This window comes from Xiphophorus couchianus, chromosome 19 (genome assembly GCF_001444195.1).
Source record: "Xiphophorus couchianus chromosome 19, X_couchianus-1.0, whole genome shotgun sequence".
In the NCBI taxonomy this organism is placed as follows: Eukaryota; Metazoa; Chordata; class Actinopteri; order Cyprinodontiformes; family Poeciliidae; genus Xiphophorus; species Xiphophorus couchianus.
The window spans coordinates 4,325,276-4,348,154 of NC_040246.1; the positions used below are offsets into that span (position 1 = coordinate 4,325,276).

Genomic DNA, 22,879 nt, shown 5'->3' on the forward strand with positions numbered 1-22,879 from the left:
GGGTATTTCCCTGCTATTTCAGTACCTTAGCCATAGTGCTGTGTCCAATGTATGGCAAGCCATTTATTATATTGAAGTACAAATCAATTTTTTGTTCTTTTTTCCTAACATAAACATGAACATTTTAGCTTTCTAGAGTTCAGTTTGCCTGGTGCACAATCTGAAATTCTGATATCTCAGTTGACATTCTTTATAGTGATTACTAAGGGTAAAATTAGATTTTTGTCTATATTTTTGACCACATTACTTATCAAAGTGGAGTCAATATTATCTGTCAGCATGTGATTTCATCTGGTGTGTATGTTTGGGCTATTAAAATGGAAGTTGGGATGTAAAGGTTAGCTTTAAGCTTTGATAGTCTAGAGTAGGGGTCGTCAAATCCAGAACTTGAGGGCTAGTGTCCTGCAACTTTTAGATGTTTGTTTGCTTAAACACGCCATTTTTTTGCTCTATAAACACCCCAACCAGTACCAGTGGTGGGACCAGTTTGAGAACCATGAAGCAAAGCCATATTTTTTAACCTTGGAAATATTAAGGTCGCAAAGGAGTGGGACATTTTTCAGAAACCTTTCATTAGAAGTTAGGCAGATGAATGTTGAACCGTTGTGAAGAGACAGTCGACCAATAAAGTTTTCTTATTAGGCTGTATAACGCTCTAGACGTTAAAATCTATTAATTAGCAGATAATGTTAATTTTTTGTAACTTTATTTTCAGCTTGGACAAGTAAGAATGTTAATTTGACTCAGATTGTTTCATTTAGATAAAACAAAAAAGAAGAAAAAAGTGTGGTGTGATTGTATATGGCAACGACTTGCCATACTTCGCCCACAAACCTAAATGTGACAGGTCACTTTACGTGATGACGTAGTGCTGCGACGTTCCAAACCAGAATCAACAGTCGGAGAGAACCGAAGGACCCACATGAACTCAACCAGCTGCGGACAATTCACAAGATTTGAAGTTGTTAACTACTTTAAGTTGTCTATATGTAGGTATACTTTCCGGCTCTTTGAAATCAACGAACCAAATTTAAAGAGAACAATACTAGCATAAATAAGACTTCAGGGACTTCGGTAACTCAGGTAGGTTGTTTCCAGAAGCTACCGGCGAGCTAACAACTGAGAGTACAGAGTTGTACACGCTAATGCTAACAGGCTATTTGTGTTGTTCTTTTATTAGTTTGAAAAGTTTTTTTTTCCTGTCTGTTCGGCGCTGTTCGGCTGTTACTTGTGGAGTGATAAAACTAGTTTATGTAAATCTCATTATTTTAGTGAAATCATAGGATTAAGGGATAAAAGCAGGCAGAAGGAATTACACTGGGTGCTGTGTTGTTTACGTTTAGCTGAATGCTAACCTGCCAGCTGTTCTTGCGCAACTCTGCTGTCAGCTGCAGCAAAGATTTCAACAACAATTATTAGGTTTTAAACTTTTCATTTTAGACCAGCAGCGTAGTTGCGGGTGTTTAAATTGTTGTCTGGAGACACAGCGCCGTTCACATCCGTAACCCGTCCGGATAAGCGGTAAACTCATAAGCCATCAACTGGTTGTGTTGGTTAGGGAAAAGTCTGTGCAAGTTTTCTGAATACCAGGGATTTTGAACAAAAGCTTAGTTTCAGCTCTGAAAGTAACATTTCAGGTTTTCACCAAACCTGAAAAAAAATCTGTTGTGAAACGTTCCTTACCAGACAAAATATTTAGTATTATTATTATTATTATTATTATTATTAGTAGGAGTGTTTTGTTGGTCTTGTGTGTGACAAACCAGCACAAATTATTGTGTGAAAGTGAAATGTTTTCATAATTCTCCATGAATAATTATTTGAAAAGTGTAAAATGCATTTGTATCGAGTGGTGAAATGTGAAGCAAATTATAACCCAAAGTATGCAATCAGAATACAGATCACAAAATTTGTGTTTTAGAGTGGCTCAGTTAAAATCCGATATTTGAAATTCCTTTAAAAATACCTGAGTTTGTTTAGTATAAAGAGGATTAGGCAACATTTTTAGTTGCTCGATGTGCAAAAGGCCTTTCTGAGAAAGGTTCATTGTTTTCTATGTATGTGGGTAATGGCTGTAGTTATAAAGCAACCTTTTTCATGATTGATGTTGATTCCACTTTTTGCATTTGTTGTTCAATTTCTCTATTTCAGGGTACAGTGTGTTCCTTTTTGAGAATTTCTAACCTACAACATGGCAGGTTCTGTTTAAGTGATTAAAAATAATAATTATAAGAAGAAGATTACAGGTCTGGCAGTAATCAGGTATGGGTGAGACCAGTAAGCAGTAAATCTGCTGAATCACAGCTGCTATGATTTAACATGGGGGGAATTGCTTTTTTTTATTCACTCTGTTTATCAAATTTTTAGGTACGGGTATATTTTTTATAATCTAAAACATTTAAGTGGGACAAAAATTAACAAACAGAATTCATCTGTAATGGTGCAAACACTGTTTCACATCACTCTATGCACACCAGACTTTTTAGGCTTCTATTTGGAAAGAAAGAAGAAAAAATACAGTCATACTCCCTAAACTAGCATATGCATTCCAATGAACCTCTTTTGTCAAATTAAAAATACATTAAAGCAGATATTTAACTTTTAATTAGGCCCACATTTCTATATTAAGATGTCTTTTTTTATTGGTCTGATGTAATGTTTTCATTTGAAAAGTTATGTTTTCATCATTAAAGGCTCAAAAACATCCTTCTGTCTGTAATTAATCTTTGTAATGCGTTTCACTCAGTGAATTGAGTTACTAAGGTAAATAAAGTTTTCAATAATATTCTAATTTATTGAATACATCTGTACGACAATGTATAATTTTTAGGACTTCAAGTAATGATTATTTTAGTAATCGATTAATATATTACTAAATTAATCAGATTAATCAAATAAAATAAATTGGCACATAATATAGATTTTTATTAAATCAAGTCTTTTCAATGCAAAACTAGAAATCAATTTAAAAGGTGGAAATAAATTAAATTCCTTTTTTGGAAATAAACGTTTTATTTCCTAAAATGCAATAGTTTATTGTATTGAATTGGGTGAATATGAAAAGAATTCACTTGAGGAGTTCTGGGTAAAACATATTTACAGACAAAGGTGTTTTTATCTTAGGAGCAAAACATATACATATAATTCCCAGTTTTGGTTTAATTACAGCTTTGAATATGTTGTTTTTTGATAACAAATGGCCTTTTTTTGAGTTTGTATTCTCCAGATAATGATTAATTGATTACTAAATTAGCTGACGAGTATTTAAAAAATTTATTAATCCAATTAATCATTTCAGCCCCAATCGTTTTTCCTCCACTTAACCAATATGTGTAAAAATCCTAGTACATTTGAGTTTGTTGTATTGTGACACAATGTGAAAAAGTTTTAAGAATAAACATTAAGGTGAGAGTTTCACCAAGTCTGTTTTTAATCCTTTGTCTTTGTGAACAGGGTTCCGCTTTTGAACACACTCCCCCGCTGCAGGCAGGAACAACTTTAAAATGGAGAACCTGCATCCACACTGCCTTAAGTGCATCAACAGACGGTGCATGGCCAAACCAGAGCCGGGTGTCTCCTGCAATCTGGTTGGCTGTCCTCTCGTCTGCGGGGCCGTTTTTCACTCCTGCAAGCTGGATGAACATCGTCTCCTGTGTCCCTACGAAAGACTGCCTTGCCTAAACAGCGGCTTTGGCTGCCCCTTCACCATCAAGAGAATCAAAATGGCGCAGCATCTGGAGACATGCCCTGCCAGCATAGTTTGTTGCACAATGGAGTGGAACCGGTGGCCTGTGAGCTACGCCGATCACAAGTCCTACGAGAACCTGAGCAAAGACTTTGACGAGGTGGAGCAGCTGGACATGGCTTTAGCTCTTCAGGATCAGAGGATGCTATTGGAGTCGCTGAAAGTTACGACCAATGTGTCAAAGAACGGAGAAAAGGGAGCAGGCTATGGTGATGAAATGGTGTCGGTGTTGGGCAGTGAAACAGTAGAAATGGAGGAAGAACCTTACAACAACTTGTACAGAGCTTCAGGGGAGGCGACCAGGAGCTTAGCTGCTGCGCTGGACATCCTCACTAATTCCAACAACATTGGCAAAATCATCGAAAATATAAATGGAGATAAGAATGGATTGACCCATAATGGAGAAAATGGGGAAAGCAGTCTTGTTGCTGAAGGCGGGAGGAACGTAGAAATGCTTGATAGTAACAGTGATTCAGAGTGTGAGCTGGGGGCTGTGGGTGGAGTCGATTGCGCCGTAGAAACGGACGGAGATGACGATGCTGCTAACTGGTCTGAAGAAAGGAACTTTGTGGAATTGCATTTTGAGAAAAAAGATGTCGTCATCAACCAACCAAATCAAAACGGTGACCTTGTCTGGCCTCGCATCCCTCAGGACTACATACCCCTCGTAGCACCAGAGCCGCCCACGCATCAGCTGGTCCCGCTCACACCGCCATTCCTGGTGTCGGATCAAGTGAGAAGGAGCTTCTGCAGGTATCGGTGTTGGAAGCAGAACTTAGAAGTGCTCAGCATGTTTACATATAACGTCCCCCAGGCCCTAATCAACCCTTACTTGTTTCGAGCAAAAATGGAGGACAAAGCGGTGGACACGTCTGACCTGGAGGTAGAGGAGGACCCGATGGGGCTCCACGGCATTGACCTCATCACTGCAGCGTTGCTGTTTTGCCTCGGGGATTCCCCGGGAGGCCGGGGGATCTCCGACAGCAGGTTTGTCGACGGCTACCACATTGACTTTGGCACTCAGACATTCTCCTTCCCTTCCGCCATCCTCGCCACGAACACCATGGTGGGCGACATCGCCTCGGCCTCGGCCTGCGACCACGCCAGTCCGCAGCTTTCCAACCCCAGCCCATTCCACACGCTGCGGCTGGAACTGGTGCTCGAATGCGTCGCGCGGTACCAAACTAAACAGCGCTCCATGTTCACGTTTGTGTGCGGGCAGCTTTTCCGACGCGACGAGTTTTCGTCTCACTTCAAGAACGTCCACGGGGACATCCACGCCGGACTCAACGGCTGGATGGAGCAGCGTTGCCCCTTGGCGTACTACGGCTGCACTTACTCCCAGAGGCGCTTCTGTCCGTCCGTGCAGGGCTTTCGGATCATCCACGACAGACACCTGGGTTCCTTTGGGGTGCAGCCCGGATTGCCTTTAAAAACCGGAGACGGCCACTCAAGAAAGCCCCACCACATCGACGCTCAGTACGATCAGTTTAGCAGTCTTCCTTTTGAGGTGTTGCAGCACATAGCGAGCTTTCTCGACAGTTTCAGTCTGTGCCAGCTGTCCAGAGTGTCTCGCACCATGAGGAACGTGTGCGCCAGTCTGCTTCAGATGCGTGGCATGGTCGTCCTGCTATGGGAGAAGAAGCGGCGCGACGACGGGTCTCCTTCGTGGCAAATAACGCACAAGGTTAGAACATTCAGGTGCTATGTTGTATGGTCATTCATTTGTCAAAATCCTTGTCACAATTAGAGCAAATGTGAGTTTTTCTCAGCATGGTTGAAGTCGCATGCTGTTCTCGTGTTCTGCCAGGTGTGGCGCTTCAGCACGGCCTTCGGCACGGTGAATGAATGGAAGTTCGCCGACATCGCCAGCATGGCTGACCACCTGAAGAAGTGCAAGTTCAACACGATCGCCCGCCGGGAGGAAGCCATCCCTCTGCCGTGCATGTGCTTCACCAGGGAGCTCACGAAAGAGGGAAGATGTTTACGATCGGTTCTCAAACCTGTAGCGTGAACACTGACAACATTTTTTTGACACCTCTTTTTTATTTTTTTTAACTGACCAAGAAAACTTTGATCTACTTGTACTTTCTTCAGCGTTTACAGACATTTACTCTCTTCACGCTTCGAAACTGCAACTCCACTTGGAACAGTGTCAATTTCAGGTTATTCTTTGTTTCACTTTAATTTACAGGAGACTATGTCAGCAAGGTGTTGTGGTTCAGCTGAGGTCTCATTGAAATTCTAACGACTTTCTCCATAGCAACTCAAATGGTTCCACTAAAACGTATATCGGCTCCGTTTTAAATAGAGATTAGATTTTTACTGAAATAGAACGTGGCGATAATCAATATCTATTATGATTTACCTAAATTTTCCCCACTACTTTCTTTTTTTTTTCATCATCAGAAGGATCTTGATCAGGGAAAGACGAAGAATAGTGAAAGTTCACCTTAGCAAAATATACAAGATTATTCCTATTTTTGGATCAAAACAAATGCCTACAACCTATATATATATATACGTTTTGCTAAACCATTCTATATAATGAATGTTTTTTTTTATTTAATGACTTAAAATCAAATACTACTTAACGTCTGACAGATTTAATCTTAGTGAGTTGTCTTCACTGCTTTTAGCTGGTTAAAACTCTTTTTCACAGCTTTATTAGAACATATTGAAACTGACCAAACACCTGAGCAGAAGTTGGATGTTTCACAGGATCCTTCTGCTTCCAGCTCACCATCGTTGGTGTGTCGACATTGCCGTGTGTTTTGTCTTCATTTCTACTTTTCATTTCTGAGTAATTATCCGGCTTATTCAGGGTGAAACGAGAAACCCTATTCTCCAGTCTGTTTGGCCAAACGTTACCAGCAGATTTACTTTATTTTATTTTATTTTTTTTGTGGGTTCTTTGCTCCAAAAATCTAAATGGCGCAACGAGATGATTATGAATGTACTTGGTGAAAACATAAGTGACATAGAACCCTGCTGGCCAGGTTTTAGGAAGCATACCTGACTATTTTGAACATCACTACTTCTTTTCATCTTTCATTTTGATGTGTTGAATGTGTTTGCCATTACCTGCCAGGTGGGTAGAAATGGATGGCGTCTCAGGGTTTTAGGATGTTTTTGTCGTGATGTTGGTTGTGAGACAACGATCACAGCGCGCGGTTTCCAAACTGACAGTATGACGAGCCCAGTTTGTAGTGCAGCAATAGAGAAATCTAAGATTTTATGGGTGTTTTTCTTTTTTCTGTTGTTTTTTTCTCATTGTGGAGTTCATTTCATTAGCATAAACGCGTTTTGAAACACCGTGTGTTTTGTTTCTATTTGAAAGAAAATGCTTGAATCTTTTTTAATAAAAGGTAGCGGAAAATGTCAGCTACTTTAGGTTTTAGCTGCCAGTTTTCATTTTTGTTTTTCTTTCCCCCCTCTTTATGTATATATATTTTTTAGAAGTTGCTGTAAACTCAAAACTTTATTTTTTATCCACTTGTGCTATCATATTTTTTCTTTTTTTTTTTTTTAAGAAACCTGCCTCAGTTAGGTGTAGATGTGAATTATTGATTTGCACATGAATGCATGTACTGTAAACTCCTAAAGGTGACCGGTTTGTTTTTGCTTGACATTTTACTGTCACTCTGCATGTGAGTTTGAAACATATATTGATCAGTTCAGTTGCAAATATTTTTAGGTGTCTGGGTTACTTTTTTCATTTTCTTTTAACTTGAACCACCAGGTGTTTAAGCTATACTTCATCACATGTGCCCAGTGTTCAAATTTAAACAGACGTATGTATACTAAGGGAACTAGAGAAAAAAATTAATCTGCTGATTATTATTTTCTAAATAGCCACTTTTTTTGTGTCTGCAGTGTGTTGACAGTATTTTAAATTTTATTTTCACTCCAGTGTTTTTTTTTTTCTTGCACCAAAGTATGTCCATTTGTTTGTAGGTAATAAAGTGATCTGCCAGTTTTTATGCATTTATTTGTGTTTATTTATGTGCATACAGGTTAAACACCATTTTTAACTGAAAACTGCCATGTTTACACAGAGCTTTTTTAAAAATTATTTTAAATTTCCTGGTCTAAAGTAAGATAGATCAATCAGTTCATATATTGTTTTTCTTTGCATTAGCCAAATAAGCACTCAGTGTTTGCTGTTCACACTAAAAAATGTTTTCTAGAAATGTATAGTAATAGTTTATTAATAGTTTAAAATATGACGCATTTCTTGTTCTTTTTTGGTAGAAGGGTCTAAATTTTTTTGAATGGTTTCTATGTTAAGAGGTTAGTTTCTCAGAAACATTCATAATTTGTAACAGAACCACTAACTTCTGTTATTTTATTTGCCAGAGACCAACCTATAGGAGCACATTTCAAGGACTATTTCATCTCGTATATTTTATGTAGTTTATTTTTATCGTGGGACTTTTCTGTCAGTCAAACTTTTGCGTTGCATACAGGTATTTTCAGACCTTCTGCAACTTGAGGCTACTGCTAACTAACTGCTAGCATACCCTTGCTAGCTAGCTAGCATCGTGAGTCTAGATAAAAGCGTTATTTTATTACCAGTTGCTGGGCGACTGTGTTTTTGCCACTGGTTTGCTTCTGTTGCCAACCCACACGATGCTGTGCATTCTGTGCAAGAAAGCTTGGGACTACTATATAAACTATATAAAATATAGAATGTTATTTTGTACATTTCTGTCATGTACAAAAATGTCCATTACATTTTGTTCATAATGGTCTTAAAATGTATTTGAGTTGGTGAAACCTGCAGAAACCCTGCTTACAGCTAGATGGCACCAAATTCACACAACTTATTTCTAACCGAAGATGTTTAATGAGTCCTGGTGTCTTGTAGTTTTGATACCGTTTTGTCTGTGTGTTAAGACCGGACAGCATTATAAAAATATTTCAATAAGGTTAAAATTGACAAGTGATTTAATGATGTTCCAAGATTATTAATATAAACTTTGTCCTTAACTTTCAAGCCTGTATGAAAATCCCTTATTCATCATATGTAAACATTTTAAAGAAATTTCTTGAGTTTCCCACCCTCCTACATGTACAGGCAATGAGCCCACACATAACTCTCAAACAGCCGCACTTCCCATCAAACCTGGGGGCTGCAAACCCACAAGGATTTAGCCCATCAAATCTAATCTCCTACACCTGAACCTTCTCTGCCATGCTGGGGTCTGCAGCAAACCACAACAAAACAAACACGAGCAGTCATGTGAGGACGACGGGCAACTTTGTAAAGTCTTGGTGCAACGCCTCTAACAGAGCTGGTCACGCTGCCTGTAAGCCCCCACTCCACCCCGTCCCCTACACGCAGACATGCAAACCACAGCGATGCTACTGATGGAGGAAGTGCAATCATTGCAGACTCATTTCGACATTGAGCGGCGACGTTGCAGTTTGAAAACAACCACGGCTGACTCACCTTCACGTTACCAGCTGACAACTGGCACCTCCTGTGGGAGATGGCGTGTCGCACATTTTCACCTCGCTCTCACGCGGCCAGAAGGCCCCGCTGCACTACAGCCTTCTGATCCGCTCTCCATTCTATTGTTGTTGCTCAGCCTTAGCAAACACATACACATCGATTCAGGTCATGAGAAAAGCTGACGTATTACGTGACTGGCTTCTGTTGCGTACTGTTGACTTAAGATAATACCGTTTCATCTGAAACTGCAGGAGCTCTCAGTTGAGTAAGACAACAAAAGGCCTGTAGGTGAATTAGGTTGGCCAGGCTATAGTTTCGTAAAGCATGTAAACAAATCTTCCCTTAATTAGAGGCCTTAATGTATTTCTAAAGACCTGTTGAACAACAGCAGTAGCAGCAGGAACCAGGACCACTTTTATTTCCAGTTTCATGCTCGCGCCGTCAAAGCCACTCAAAGGCATTTAGTCTCATTTAAAAAAAAAAATCACATTTAAATATTTTACACTGCAAAAATGACAACGCTGAGAGTCTAAACACAAAGTTAAAAGTATTGTACTTCAGATTTATGTCTTTACAGCAGGTCAGAGGGCGCTGCTTAAAGTATAATCAAAGTAACAATCAGGAAATGTAGCATCCAAATTACACTGTCTCAGTTTTGCATACGAGTGTGTGGTTTGAAATGACTCTTCCTTCTTCTTAACACTGTAAAAAAAAAAACCTATTATGTCAAAGTACTGATGTTGGACACCGCAGCTGCAGTGCAACACTTTAAATTAAATAGACACAGACACATGGCCGGCCCAAGATTCTACAGGATCCTGGGGCAGCAGCTGATTTAGAGCCCCGTAATCTTAAAACTCACTTAAAAGTAGACACAAATTTGAAGACTTTGCTTATGCCTGGGGTCAGCTCTGTAGATACAAATAAAGGAATCGTTTTGCTGAAGAAGTTTCATTTGCAGCAAGGGAAGCAGCAGCAGAAAAGCTTCTTGCACGGATTGTTTCTCTTGTATTTCACAGCCTTCTTGATCTGAACCGTAGCCTTGGCGATGTAGTCCTGAGTCGCGCCAACGTTGGCCTCTATGTTGTCCAGCATGGAGCCCTGCTCCTCCACCAGCAGCGCCAGCTGAAAGAAGAGTTCGTGGATGTCCCTGATGCGGCTCTCCAGCTCCAGCAGCTCCTTGTGCCTGTTCTCTATCTCGTTCAGAGCCGACCTAGCAGTCCTGCCCTCCTGGAGGAGATTATCCGTGAAGATGTTGCACTTCCCCGTCTCGATCATCTCGTCTATCTGCTCCCTGCTCACCTCCTTGCCCATGATCTCCGCTTGCCTCTGGATGCGGTTTTTGCAGTTCTCCCTCTGGATCATTTCGGCCTCGTTGAACTCGGATATGGCTTCGTGGAAGGCGCTGGTCAGGGACACGTACTGCGAGCGCACCATGCGAGCCACGGCCGACGTGAGGCCGTGCTCTTCTTCCAGCTCCTTGCTCAGCTTCCCCATCTTCTCCAGCCGGGCGTAGATGGCCTCCCCCCGTGCCTTGATGTCCCTACCGAGCGCGTTGGCGTCCCGCTTGATGCTGCTAAACCTCCTCACCGACGTGAGGAAGCGCGTGTTCTGCTTCCCCATACGCTTCACGTCCAACTTGAGGAGCAGCATCTCCTTCCTCATCATCTGGGCGTCTTTGTAGATGCTGTCCATCACGTCCTCGCCCTGGAAGACGACGGCGTGCTGCTCCAGCAGCTCCTCGTCCTCGTTGCTGTGGATACCATTGGGGCCACTCTCCTCCTCTGCGGTGTCAGAGGGGAAGCTCTGCAGCTCGTACAGTCGGTCTTTCATTTTACCTGCAGGGGGGAGCAAGAAGCTTAGCCAACCTCTTTAGGGAAATAACATTTTACATTGCAAAACCGAAGCTACTGTAACACCAGAGATCTGTTGATCGAATGTCTACCAGAAAAGGGACAACAGAAGTTGTTTTTTCTTCTTCTCTTGTGAATTATCTGATCTGCATCAAAGCCTTCCTAAACACAAGCTGGGCCACAGTTGTTAAATGTAGGTCAGTAAAGTGGCATGCAGTCACCAAGAGCTGCAGGCAGCAGAATTTCACTCTCAAAATGGTAGAAAGGTTTGCCTGTCATTTTTGGACAGGTAGAGTAAATGCAAGGTACCGATAGCCTTGGCTCCCTCTTAGCAACAGTTTCAGCCAGCCGCCTTTTTAGTTTCATAACATAATTATGAAATAGATGAAAACAGGAAGAGTGAAGATAAATTTGTGTATAAGACCAACGAGAAAGGAGAACTTGTGAGGGAGGCGGAAAGGTTAATTGAAAACCTCGAGAAGATTCTGGTAAACTTAGTAGAATCGTTTGACTTGAGGAAGAAGTTTACTTCTGGTGGGACTAAAAGTTATGGTCAACCAAAAGGGAATTGAAAATGCAGGAAAACCAGCTGAAGATCGAAAAGACCAAAACAACCAACCAACCAATCAATCAACCAACCAATCAATCAATCAAGTTTATTTGCACAGCCCATTTCAGACACAAAGCAGTTCAAAGTGCTTTACATCGCATTCTTTAAAGGTTACACTCTAAAAGCAAATTTTGGAAGGTGTTAACTATTAGATATTAAATCTATTTACATTTCAACTAATTACTGTAAATGTACCTTCCAATAAAAGCTACATTCTAACAATTTTTTTTAGTTACAAAAACATTTTTATTAAGGATTAACTGAGGATCTTGAATGAGCTAAAAATAAGCTCGCTATTACTGTTTGTCTACAGCAGTGAACAGAAATGCTGATATGTTCACATAGGTTTTGTTATGAATGAATATGTCAACAGCAAAAGTTGAGATATGTCATTAAGAATTGTGGGCCGGAATGTTTCAGTGCCGAGGAAACAAATTTAGTATTGTACCCCACCGTAGGTAGCTTAGCGGTAGCGCTAATGCTAAAGTCCAACTTATATAGAAGGAATCTGGATGCTAGTTCGTTAAATGTGAGATATTGAAGGTATTTGTACTTTAATTAAGTGCATAAATGTGCAGTAAGTTTCAAGAAATGATATATTTAGGATCATTAGCTACTCCATTGGAATCTAACTGATGATGCTGGTTCAGTCAACAGTTAGCCACATTTATTGAGCACACAAGAGAAGGGTGAGGTTGGTATGTTTTTATGGACTGTACTATAAATAAATTTAATTAAAGGTTTTTCAAGATTTGTCTCGACTTTAACTTCATACCTTTGGTTAATTAAAACTATTTGAATAAGTAAATCATGGCTAATCATTTTAATATGGGTGGAATCCATAAATCGATTTTCTTTAAAAATCAAATATTCCTTAACTTTTCACCTTGTGACCCACAAAAAGTAGGCATCAGAAACATAGCTGTTGGTTGAGTGGACTAGTTATTCAATTTATAATAATATAAAATAATAAAGGTGCCAGCATCACTAGTTGACCTCAACTTTGGAGATCATTGCTACAGCTGCATTAGTTTTCATATCCTGCATCATTTCATTGTTTCAAACAGAACCTTGTAATTCGTCAACATATCTAGTATTTCTACGCCCAGTTTCAACTATAATCTCACAAGAAATGTTAAGATAAACTGACCTACACTTTTCAAATGCTTCTGTAAAACTTTGAGGCTATTCTGAACAAACTCTATTTTTAGAAAACTCTTATTAAAAAAAAAACTTCAGATGTTTTTATTCAGGTTTTCTAGGAAGGAAGCCCGTGAGTTACTTCCTCAGATGTGATGATGCGCAGATATTCTTAGCTGCACAGACTAAGTCAGGCTTGTACAGTGAATTCGCTATTAACATATATTACTGATTACATATATTACTATATTACTGAGCGATTAAAACTTGTATTTTACAGTCAAAAAGTTACAACTCGAAACCAGAACGCGTTTTTTTATTTTTTATTTTTTATTTATCAGACTGATGGAGAAAAACTGACAGAGACAACCTGACTCACCCCATCGCTCAGTGAACGTCCTGTATAGACAGTAAATAATAAAACTACATTACAGAAAAATATATCTTAAAAGACTGCACGTACCTTGAAGCGTTACCCTCCAGCGGTACTACGAAATTAAACTCACAGAAGCACAAGGAGCGAGCGGTGAAACAATCATTTCCTCTTTTTGACTCGGTTCCAAATGTGAGTTTCAACATGCAGCGTGTAGCGAGAAGAGTGAGGAGGTCTGACAAACACTGAGCCAACGCGGAAGATCACGCCTTAAGCGCTTCGTCTGAAACTCCTCATCACCGCCGCTGGGTACAGGAAGGAGATCCAGCATCCCCCACACACTGTGACATGCTGCGGTTATTTACAGAAGGACATTAAACAAACCTCAAAAAGTTTTTATTTTTATTTTTTAATCCATCCACCCATTTTCGATACCCGCTTGCCTTGTCAGGCCCTGGACAGGTCACCAGGGCAACACAGAGGTACACACTTACATAAAAGGGTCATTTAGAGCAACCTGTTAACCTGGGAGTCAAGTAGTTGGACTTGGAAGCTGGAGACAAGCCAGTCATGCACAGGCTGCACCGGTGCAACTAGGATTAATAATAAATGTTCAAAATATGAGCTTGAAATAAATGATTTGTAGGATTTCAACCTTTCATAGTTTTTTTCCCCCCGCCATCCCCATAATTAATGAAAAATACTTAACTACAATAGACATACACTTTAACCCTTTCATGCACAGTGGTCATTATATTGGACAGCTTTCTAAAAGCCATTTTCTTGTGCTTACTGTGGATTTTTATGTTATAAATGCACACAGACCACTGAAGTGGACACTAATGCATCATAAAATATACCATCAACTACTAGCTATCAGCAGCAAAGGCAAGAAATTATTTTTGTTAAATACAATATGGCCGACAGACAAAAAAGCATGAGAACCGACCCGGTCCCTCCTTCTACTGTAGATGACTCTTGCAAGTAAAAAAAATATTGTGACATCAGATAACCCCTAAGGAACAATACTACTGATGTATTTTTCAAATAACAACTTTGTATTTGGAGAAAATTACAATTGATCACATAAAAAAAAAAGAAAATAAAAAAAAATTATTTTTACAAAAAAATTTCCCTACCTTTTTTTATGCCTTAAGAAAATAATTTTTAAAAAATGGAAAAAAAAATCTGACACAAAGGATCATAATTCATGCATGAAAGGGTTAATTAACAAAATGGTTTGTTAATTAAATGGCTAAAGGGACAAACTGGCATTAAAATGGTGTGGAAAGGAGGCACGGACTGACAAATACCGTCGTAACATGTTTACGATGTGAAAGATTCCAAACATCAGTCTCTTCTTGTCACTTCAACCTTTCGCCATTGTTGTGGTTTCAGTTGTTTGTACCAGAAAGGAGCTGTCTGACACTGGGTCATGTTTCACACCAACGAGGCCTCAGTGGGAGAAGTTTTCTGCTAATTGAGGACTACAAGTGATTATTTCTAATCTGTTGCTAGAAGGAAATGTGCTGACGTGACTCCAATAAATAATCAGGAAGCCACTCAAAGTTATTTTGGTTCTGGTAGAGGTCATAATCGCTCATATTTTATAAGAGTCAACCGGCCCAAACGGGGATCAGAGGCAAGATTAACATAATATAAATACTCATAAGATTAAATACACATTTGAAATAAAATTAACACATTTGTTTCACATTAATCAGAATGTCATGCATCATTTTATGTGTGTGTTTGTAGGCTAATCAATAAGATATTTAAATGTAACGTTAACAGGGTTTAGCAGAAACAGAGATTACAGGAATTAAAGCAGATTTCTTGTATCTTTTTCTTTATTGACCTACTTAGCTAGTCACAGAGTGTTTTTCATTGTAACATACTTCATATCTTTGCATAAAAATATTAGTGTCGAAGCCATGGAAATTTAAAGCAGCACAAAATTAATGTTAGCTTAATTAGAACAAAGTGTTCCACATAAAAACAAGTAGAAATATTTCCTCCACAGATTCTGAGAATTTACAGAAAGCGCTTCTTTGTCTTTCAGTCATAAAAATGTCTTTACCTTCAGAGGCTTCAGTATTATTAGATTTGCCTTTTTGATTTTGTCCCATTCCTACCGAGCTGTGCTAATTGAGGCAGGTTTGCAAATGTAACAGTGGTCACTACTATTTAACGATACTTGGATGATTTGAGTTACAACATTTAGTTTTCATTTGGGATAAACTAAGTATTTTTTAAATGTAATTGAGTTGATTTGAATACTATTATCAGCTTCAAACAGGCTTCAAACTTTAGCCTGTTTGAAGCCTGTTTGAAACAGGCCAAAGGTCTAAGGACCTTAGACCTTTAGCTAAGGTCTTTAGCTTTCTTTTTTTTTCCCAGAGGTTTATATGCAAATTTTACAGCAAAACATCTTCATCTCTTTGACTCGACAACCATCTGGTTTCTGAGTAACAACTGCACATTCTCTTGCTTCATATATTTGTTTAAATAGATGAATATTGTAGCACAAAATTTGATTCACTTTAAATATGAGAAGCTTACAAAGCCTAGACAATAGCATCCAGGCTCTCCAAAATAGTTTTAAAACCATGAATTTTGAAGAAGTTGGTAAAACGTCTCTTATTATTTATAAGAGACGTTTTGCATTGTGGGAATAGATTTTCAGTATACTGTAGTTTTTTGGTGTCTGACGCAGCAGTCTGTTCTTATACTTCCTGTCTTGCAGGTTTTTGGATATGCCTTGGATATGCTGCTTATCTTTTCCGCGTGTAAAATAAGCACAGTCATAACCAGATCCGTTATTTCCTCATCACAAATCAAGGCAATTTTTTGTAGCACGGAAAACAGCCACAAAACATCTTCTTGAAGGGGTTGTTTTTATCCGATGCGAGGGCTCTCTCCAGCTGGAACGTACCCTCCTGGACGGTCACCTCGGCGTTCTGGACGTTCCTCTCGATGATCTCCACCCCGGCCCCCTGCTCCTGCACCAGCATGGCCACGTCCAAGAAGAGCTCCTGAATCCCCTGGATCCTCTTCTCCAGCTCCTGCAGCTCCCGCTGTCTGCTCTCGATGCTCACCAGGGCCGAGCGGGCGGTCTGGCCCCCCACCTGGATGCTGAACACCTGCGGCTCCTCTCCCTCCATCATCTCCTCAAGCTCCGTCTCGCTGACCTCCCTCCCCGCCACCTCCATCTGCCGCTGGATGTGGCGCTTGCAGGCCTCGCTGTGGCTCATCTCGGCCTCGTTGTAGCTGAACATGACCTCCCGCAGCGCGGCGCTCAGGTAGCGGTACTGGGTCCGAGCGACGCGGGCCACGGGGTCAGAGGAGCCCCGCTGGTCCTCCAGCTGACCCCGGAGGTCGTTCATCCCGTGCAGCTGCTGCAACACGGCTTCCCCTCCGCGCTTGATGTCCATCCCGATTGCGTTGGAGTCTCGCTTCGTGACATCGGGAAATGAAGTCTTGTTTAACGTCTGGAAGTTCACTTCCTTTAGCTCGCCAATGTTGTTCTGGATCTGCTGGATCTCCAGACGGATCCGCTGGGCCTGCTGCAGGATCCCATCCAGATCCGGGTTGGAGTCTTCGTGTTCTGAGCGGCCGTTCAGGTCCACGGCGCTGAAACCTTCAGGATCAGTCTGGGCCTCCTGCAGGTGTCCCAGTCGGTCTCTCATGTCTAAAAGAAACAACAGGAAGGAGGTTAGATCCATTCATTCATTTAAAAGTGACACATTAAGCACAGCTGTGCTTCCTACAGAGGATAAGAAAACCTTCCATACCCAATCTAAACACTTCCATATCTGCCATGTTACAACCAAAAACTTGAACGTGTTTCATTGAGATATTATGTGAAATAAAAGAAAATGTATACATTTCATAAAACAATATACAAATCTGAAAAGAGTGCCTTGTATTTGGGTTCAGTCCTCCCTCACTCAACACCTCTCCAATCTGTCCATCGTCTTCTCTATAATGGTTATGGTTGGTGTCCTGTAACTTTAGGTGTGGTCCTGGTGCATAATGGCTGAATCAAAGGCTTAATCATCTCCTCAGCATGTCATCAAGTTCTACAGGACTTCATCCATCTACCCACCACCTCTGTTCGGCTTCTTTGCCCCTGTCAAAGAAAAGCACCTGGTTCTGCTCTACTCTTCATTACCAGAACCAAACATTGGAAAAGCAGCATTCAGTGTTTATGCTCCTTAAATCTGGAACAAACTTACACAAAACTGCAAAACAGCCAAAACACTAAGTTTCTTTAAGTCAATGCTAAAAACCTGATTGGTAGTAACTGGAACATTGATCAATATATTTGATGTATATTTGCTTGATGATTTTGGTGATGGCTTTTGACAATGGTCAAATGGAAAGTTCATTGCTTGTTTTATACTTGGTGACTGTATTGTGTCTTAAGCAGTTTGAACGTTGCTGAAATGTTCAATACAAACAAACTTGACCTGACCTAACATGATGCTGCCACCACCGTGTTTCAGTGTGGGAATGGAGAGTAACTTCGCCAGTGTGTAACATTAAACATGGAGCAACAACAGTAACATCTTGGTTTCATTTGACCTTCTCTTACATGTTTGCTCTGTCCCCCATACTACTTTATAAAACACTTCAGTTAAGACTTCTTATGAGTTTTATTTATCTATTTTATTGCAAGTCTGCCAAAATGACTAAATGTGTGGAGTGTTTAACTATTACTTCTCCTGTTGCCTGTTGACTGATAGCTCCTTCTCTGGGTATTTTTATTTTAGGGTATCAGATTAAAGGCATACGGCACTTCTCAGATTTGATTTAAAAATTATAACATGAAAAAAATTGTGGTTGGATTGTGACAAATGCTGAAAATTTTTAAATATTAGTTCATTTTTTTGGTGTGTAACTTCGGCCCTGCAAGCCCTCTTTTAGCCGATAAATGTCCTACTCCACCTAAAACCGCTAACAAAAGAGGAAGTAGGTTCTTAGAGCACTTTTCTCTGTTTTTGACAGAGGCCATGCTGATAGGAGTGGTACGTGTGAGCTGAAAGATTTACATGCTACAACTTTAAGTCAGTTCTGGGGGGAAAAAAATGTATTTCAACAGGGAGCTGAAGAAAGCAGTTCTGAAAGTAAAACTTTACTGTCAGAAAATTAAATTTTGAAATATATGTTTCTTCATTTTCAACCCCAAGTTCTCCAAAAGACTCTCAAGTGTGTGAGTTTAATCTTTAACCAGAACATACAAAATATTTAGCAAAAAAAAAAAAAAGATTTAAAAAAAATACTGCCGGCCCTTACGGGATATTCAAGAGGAAGTTAAAGTACAAACATAAACTTTTCACAGTTTTAGTTTTAGGGTAGACGTGGGTTCAATTCTAGAGAAATTATAAAGGCAAAAGCATTGAAGTGGACTAAACAGACTGCAGGTCAACTTAATGAACCTTCTACATCTGCTACTGCTGATTGTAGAAGTTTAAAACAATTCAATATTCACAAATCCTCAAACGTTTCCACATTCTATCACATTACCACCAGCAACTCTAATACATTTCCTGGAAATGTTTTAACGTGATAGACCAGCACAATGCAATGTACAACTGTAGAGGAAGAAAAATTCGTTTTACAAATCAGAACCTGAAAAGTGTGGAGTGCTTTTGTACACAGACACAGTTAGTGACTCTGTATTGTTTAATGGTGACCATTTTGCCGTCAGACTTTTCTGTCGGTACTGAAAAACTGCATCCCCACACCATGATGCATCCACCACCATGTTTCACTGAAGGGATGGTGGGATCAGCGTTAGTTTCCTTCCGCACAAAGTTTTGTATGGAGGCACAAAAGAAAAGCTCAATTTTAGACTATTTTTAAAAAAATTTCTCTCTCCCTGAGTGGGTTATGGCAAATTGCAAATATGACTTCCTGTGGCGTTTTATCAAACATGCGTAGCTTTTTTCTTTCTACTCTTAACCAAAAAGGCTGCACTCAGTAATAAAAGAACATAAATAACAGACAACTGTGTTTTTTATCCCTTCACGTTGGTTGAAAGAAGCATCCATTGGCTGTTTTTCAGCAGAAAGTGTGAAGGCTTTCCAGGGTGCGGCCTCACTAAGACGTGACCTTTTCCTCATCGCCTTTTTAAAGCCGATAGTCTCTGCGTCTCCAGCAATCAGGTCATCTCAGATGAACGTCCTTGATCCAGCGGGACACTTCTCAAAACTCACCAAACAAGCTCCAGCACAGCAAAAAAGGACAGATTAAGAATAACTGAGCTTGTCTGATATAACCGCTCAAACTTTGAATTGAATTATTTACAGTGAAACTCAAGTGAAGTTTGTTTTGTTGTCTTTACAGAACAACCCCCCCCCACATTTTTCTTATTTTATTCCTCAGAAGGGCTCCAGTACAGGCCTGATTTGAGGCCTTTAAAATCATTTCTATATTAGAAGAAATCTCTATGACAGAAGTTTTTCATCCCTTACTTGCACCGGTGTGATTTTTCTGCAGAGGCCTCGCAGCTCGTGTCTTCGCGACCCCCTAATTAATCCCGATCATGTAGAGACAGGTGCGAGGTCCAGCGAGCGTGGCGACGGCTCAGGCAGCTCGAGATGACTTCAGGTAAATGTTAACCCTCATCACTCATGCACGTAAGAAACCAAACTTTCTGCATTCCTGCGGCGTCACATGGAAGCGGAGTAAAAGCGGAGACCGGCCTCTCGAGGATTTTATCAGAAGGAGAAGCTGGTGTTGACCGTCCGCATTCCTCTGATCGGCTGAAAGTGCGTGAACTTTAACAGAAAATCAATTTCTGTTCGAGTTTTCCTCAGAAGTTAAAACAGAGCCTGTTCCTGGACTCTAGAAACAAAGTCTTACAAAGTGTTTTTGGTCTAGTTTCTATGAGTAACCGTTCAGCAAGCAATAGGAGATTGCTTTAAGAAAGTTACTCCTTAATACTGATGAAAAAGTACTAGCAATAAGTGAAGTGGTCTGCCAGTGGAACAAGATATTTGCCTCATATTATAAGTTAAAAATGTTAGTGATGTTGGTAAGGTTTTCTGTTTCTTGCAGTGTAGAAATAGAAAACAGGAAGTGTTTTAGATATGCTATCTCCACAAAGGGTGTGACTTACATGTTCAGACGTGATAAGACGTAAGAGAGATTTGTTCTTCTAACATTGAGGTTTCTGTGGAAAAGGCTTCTGGTTTAATGAAACAAAACCCTGTCCAGGAGAGCTGGGCGAAAACAAAAAAGCTGAAAACTGGAGCAAGGCGTGTGGGAGGCAGTGTGATACAGTTATTTCCAAAGATGGACTTTTTTATTTTTTTTTGGATCTGCATGATTAGCAATTTCCACCGCCCTCTGTGATTCTGAGTCACATTCGACTTGCGTCGCAAAGGGGATTTTTGTTGCAGAGTCACTCGGCAGCTGCCGCTCACACACTCTTCAGCTGTCGTTCCTATAAAGAGACAAGCAGCATGAATGAAAACCGCCACCGCCGCCGCCTGAGGATTCCCCTAGAAACCACAGCAAAAGCAGCGGATCTTTCTGTATTGTCTCCTGTTCCACTCGCCTGGCCCTGAGAGAGCACCTCCAAAAAGTATTCACCTGACTCTCTAGCCCACCTCCTCCCTTAGCAATCGAAATCTGAAAAGTGCGTCTTTTGATGCGATTATTGCTTCAACTCTTTTGAGGCGAATCTCTATTAGCTTTGCACGTTTACAGAGTTAAATGTTTGTAAAACATCTCAGGGAACTGGAAGCAGAGCCTCCGTCAATATTAATCTTCATTCGTTGTTGGATTTAGGTCTGGACTTTGACTAGGCCATTCTCCCACATAGATATCCTTTGACCTTGATCTCTGCTTGAATGTTCGAGATCATTGTCCTGCTAGAAAAGAGTTGTACACATAAAGCAATTTATTTTAAACGTTTCTATAATTATTTTTTCTTTTTTTTTTTAATCTAAAAATAAACACATGTTATTTCAAGATAAAAACATTTAATTAAATAATTTATTTGGCAGTGCTCTCTAAAGACAATGGCTATTTTTAGAACTTGCTCCGTGGGCGCCTGACAATGTCCCCTCGGGTGACTGGAGGCCCGCAGGCACCGTGTTGGTGACCTCTGTCCTAGTGAGTTTGGTGCAGCTCGACTCGAAACTGTGGAATTTAGAGCCAAATGTATGGCAGCGGCGTTACAGGTCACTTCGCCACGCCCACCTTCTCCATCGAAATCCATCGGTGTTGGCAACCCAGTCACACCAACACGTTTTCTGTCTCTGGACACAGTTTCATGTTGATTAGGGCAAAGGGATCAAATAGAGACCGTTCAGAGTAAAACATGACACTTCCTATTCCCAGGGGGCGTGGCTTAAGTGATGTCATCATTTGATCATTGGGTTTTGTAGGACACTCAATAATGATCAATCACTGAAAGTTTGGTGCCTCTGTGAGTTTTTGTGTAGGAGTTATAACAGTTTTGTGTTTCATGGCGAGTAGGTGAACTTTGACCCCTGGCAACGCCCCTTCAGCATGCACAAAAACTCACCGTTTTGATAACTTTTAATCGGCCATGCCTTATGATCAGACTGACCAAGTTTGAAGCCGATCAATCGAAATCCCTAGGAGGAGTTTGATCAAATGCGAAGGCTGTAAATGGCCAAAATGGGGTCCCAAAATTGGAACTTCAATTCAAAATGGCCGACTTCCTGTTTGAGTTGCACTAAATCATGAATTGAATTTTCTGTGCGTCTTGGGGAGCTCTACAAGTGTACCAAACTTAATGTCTCTACGATGAAGTAAGGTCCATGCGAAGGGTTTTTTGAAAGTTGTCAGGTGGCGCTGTTGAGCCGTTTCAGTTGCGATTTTTGCGATGCCCTTAAAATACAAAATTTTCACGCAGACTTGACACGTCCGCCAACTTTGGTGAGTTTTTGAATATGATAAAGCCCCCAGAGAGCCAATTCATTTGATGGACAGAATAAAGAGAAGATGAAACAGTGCGATTACAATAGGCCTTCGCAGCGCTCAGCTGCTCGGGCCTAAAAAGTTGAACTGAAGTACCAAATGTTCAAAATCAAGGAAGAAAAGATTTCTAGAGAAAACAGGCTGTCACCACTAGATGGTGACAAAAGCCATTCGGTTTCAGGGAGTTTTCTCTGAGGAGGCAACTGAGAGACGTTCAGATTTTAATATAGCTGAATAGTTTCACTGTTTTATTTCCTGAAGTTTTCCGATTGAAACCACACAAATTGGTAGCTACAGTTCAGAGCTTCTAGAAAAAAATAAACATTTTATATACAATAAATCAAAGAAACTTAGTGTAACTCAATAAATTGTACTTTTAAACTGATGTCAAGTGTATTATTTCTAATCATACATTTTAAATACACCTTACACCCACATGTCATGTCCAAAGGAGGCATATATTATAATTTTCAACCGAGCAAGTGAAGTTAGGTTTATGCCTGATAGACTTTTACCTCCGTTTCCAAACTCAGGTCAGCAAACATTACAAGCGGAAAAGTCTAAATTGTGTTTCCAGTCCTCAGTCAGCTGGTTCAGATTTTGTCCTAAATCAATAAACTTCTTTAGGCTTTGCTGATCGCCAGTCATGATGTTAGCATGTGAACAGCCAAAACAAAAGATAAAACACACACACACACACACACGCAGCCTCCTGCGGCCTCGTTCTCTTTCATTAGAC

At 40.3% G+C, this 22,879-nt stretch overlaps 3 protein-coding genes across 5 annotated transcripts; 1 reads left to right on the top strand and 2 right to left on the bottom strand.

The window, feature by feature from the left end:
- The first annotated feature begins 877 nt into the window (after nt 1-877).
- Nucleotides 878-7,726, top strand: fbxo30a (F-box protein 30a). 3 transcript variants are annotated; one of them, XM_028001082.1, is made up of 3 exons: nt 878-1,083; nt 3,454-5,432; nt 5,556-7,726. In XM_028001082.1, exons 2-3 carry the CDS (start codon nt 3,504-3,506, stop codon nt 5,757-5,759), a joined length of 2,133 nt encoding a protein of 710 aa, XP_027856883.1. In that variant the 5' UTR covers nt 878-1,083; nt 3,454-3,503; the 3' UTR covers nt 5,760-7,726. The 3 variants fall into 3 exon arrangements, with proteins under 3 accessions (XP_027856883.1, XP_027856884.1, XP_027856885.1); XM_028001083.1 differs by having other exon boundaries at nt 881-989; XM_028001084.1 differs by lacking the exon at nt 878-1,083 and adding an exon at nt 1,090-2,262.
- A 1,870-nt stretch (nt 7,727-9,596) lies between these two features.
- stx11a (syntaxin 11a) lies at nt 9,597-13,419 on the bottom strand. The gene is made up of 2 exons (XM_028001085.1): nt 13,270-13,419; nt 9,597-11,041 (listed from the first exon to the last, which is right to left on the bottom strand). Exon 2 carries the CDS (start codon nt 11,034-11,036, stop codon nt 10,155-10,157), a length of 882 nt encoding a protein of 293 aa, XP_027856886.1. The 5' UTR covers nt 11,037-11,041; nt 13,270-13,419; the 3' UTR covers nt 9,597-10,154.
- Nucleotides 13,420-15,244: 1,825 nt separating this feature from the next.
- LOC114134275 (syntaxin-11-like) lies at nt 15,245-19,882 on the bottom strand. Its single transcript, XM_028000760.1, has 2 exons — nt 19,659-19,882; nt 15,245-16,870 (listed from the first exon to the last, which is right to left on the bottom strand). The coding sequence occupies exon 2, from the start codon at nt 16,866-16,868 to the stop codon at nt 16,017-16,019; it is 852 nt and encodes a 283-aa protein (XP_027856561.1). The 5' UTR covers nt 16,869-16,870; nt 19,659-19,882; the 3' UTR covers nt 15,245-16,016.
- Nucleotides 19,883-22,879: the final 2,997 nt, after the last annotated feature.

Coding starts and splice junctions, on each gene's coding strand:
- stx11a (XM_028001085.1), bottom strand. CDS start 11,036: ATGAAAGACCGACTGTACGAGCTGCAGAGCTTCCCCTCTGACACCGCA.
- fbxo30a (XM_028001082.1), top strand. CDS start 3,504: ATGGAGAACCTGCATCCACACTGCCTTAAGTGCATCAACAGACGGTGC. Junction 5,433..5,555: donor CGTGGCAAATAACGCACAAG/GTTAGAACATTC, acceptor GTGTTCTGCCAG/GTGTGGCGCTTCAGCACGGC.
- LOC114134275 (XM_028000760.1), bottom strand. CDS start 16,868: ATGAGAGACCGACTGGGACACCTGCAGGAGGCCCAGACTGATCCTGAA.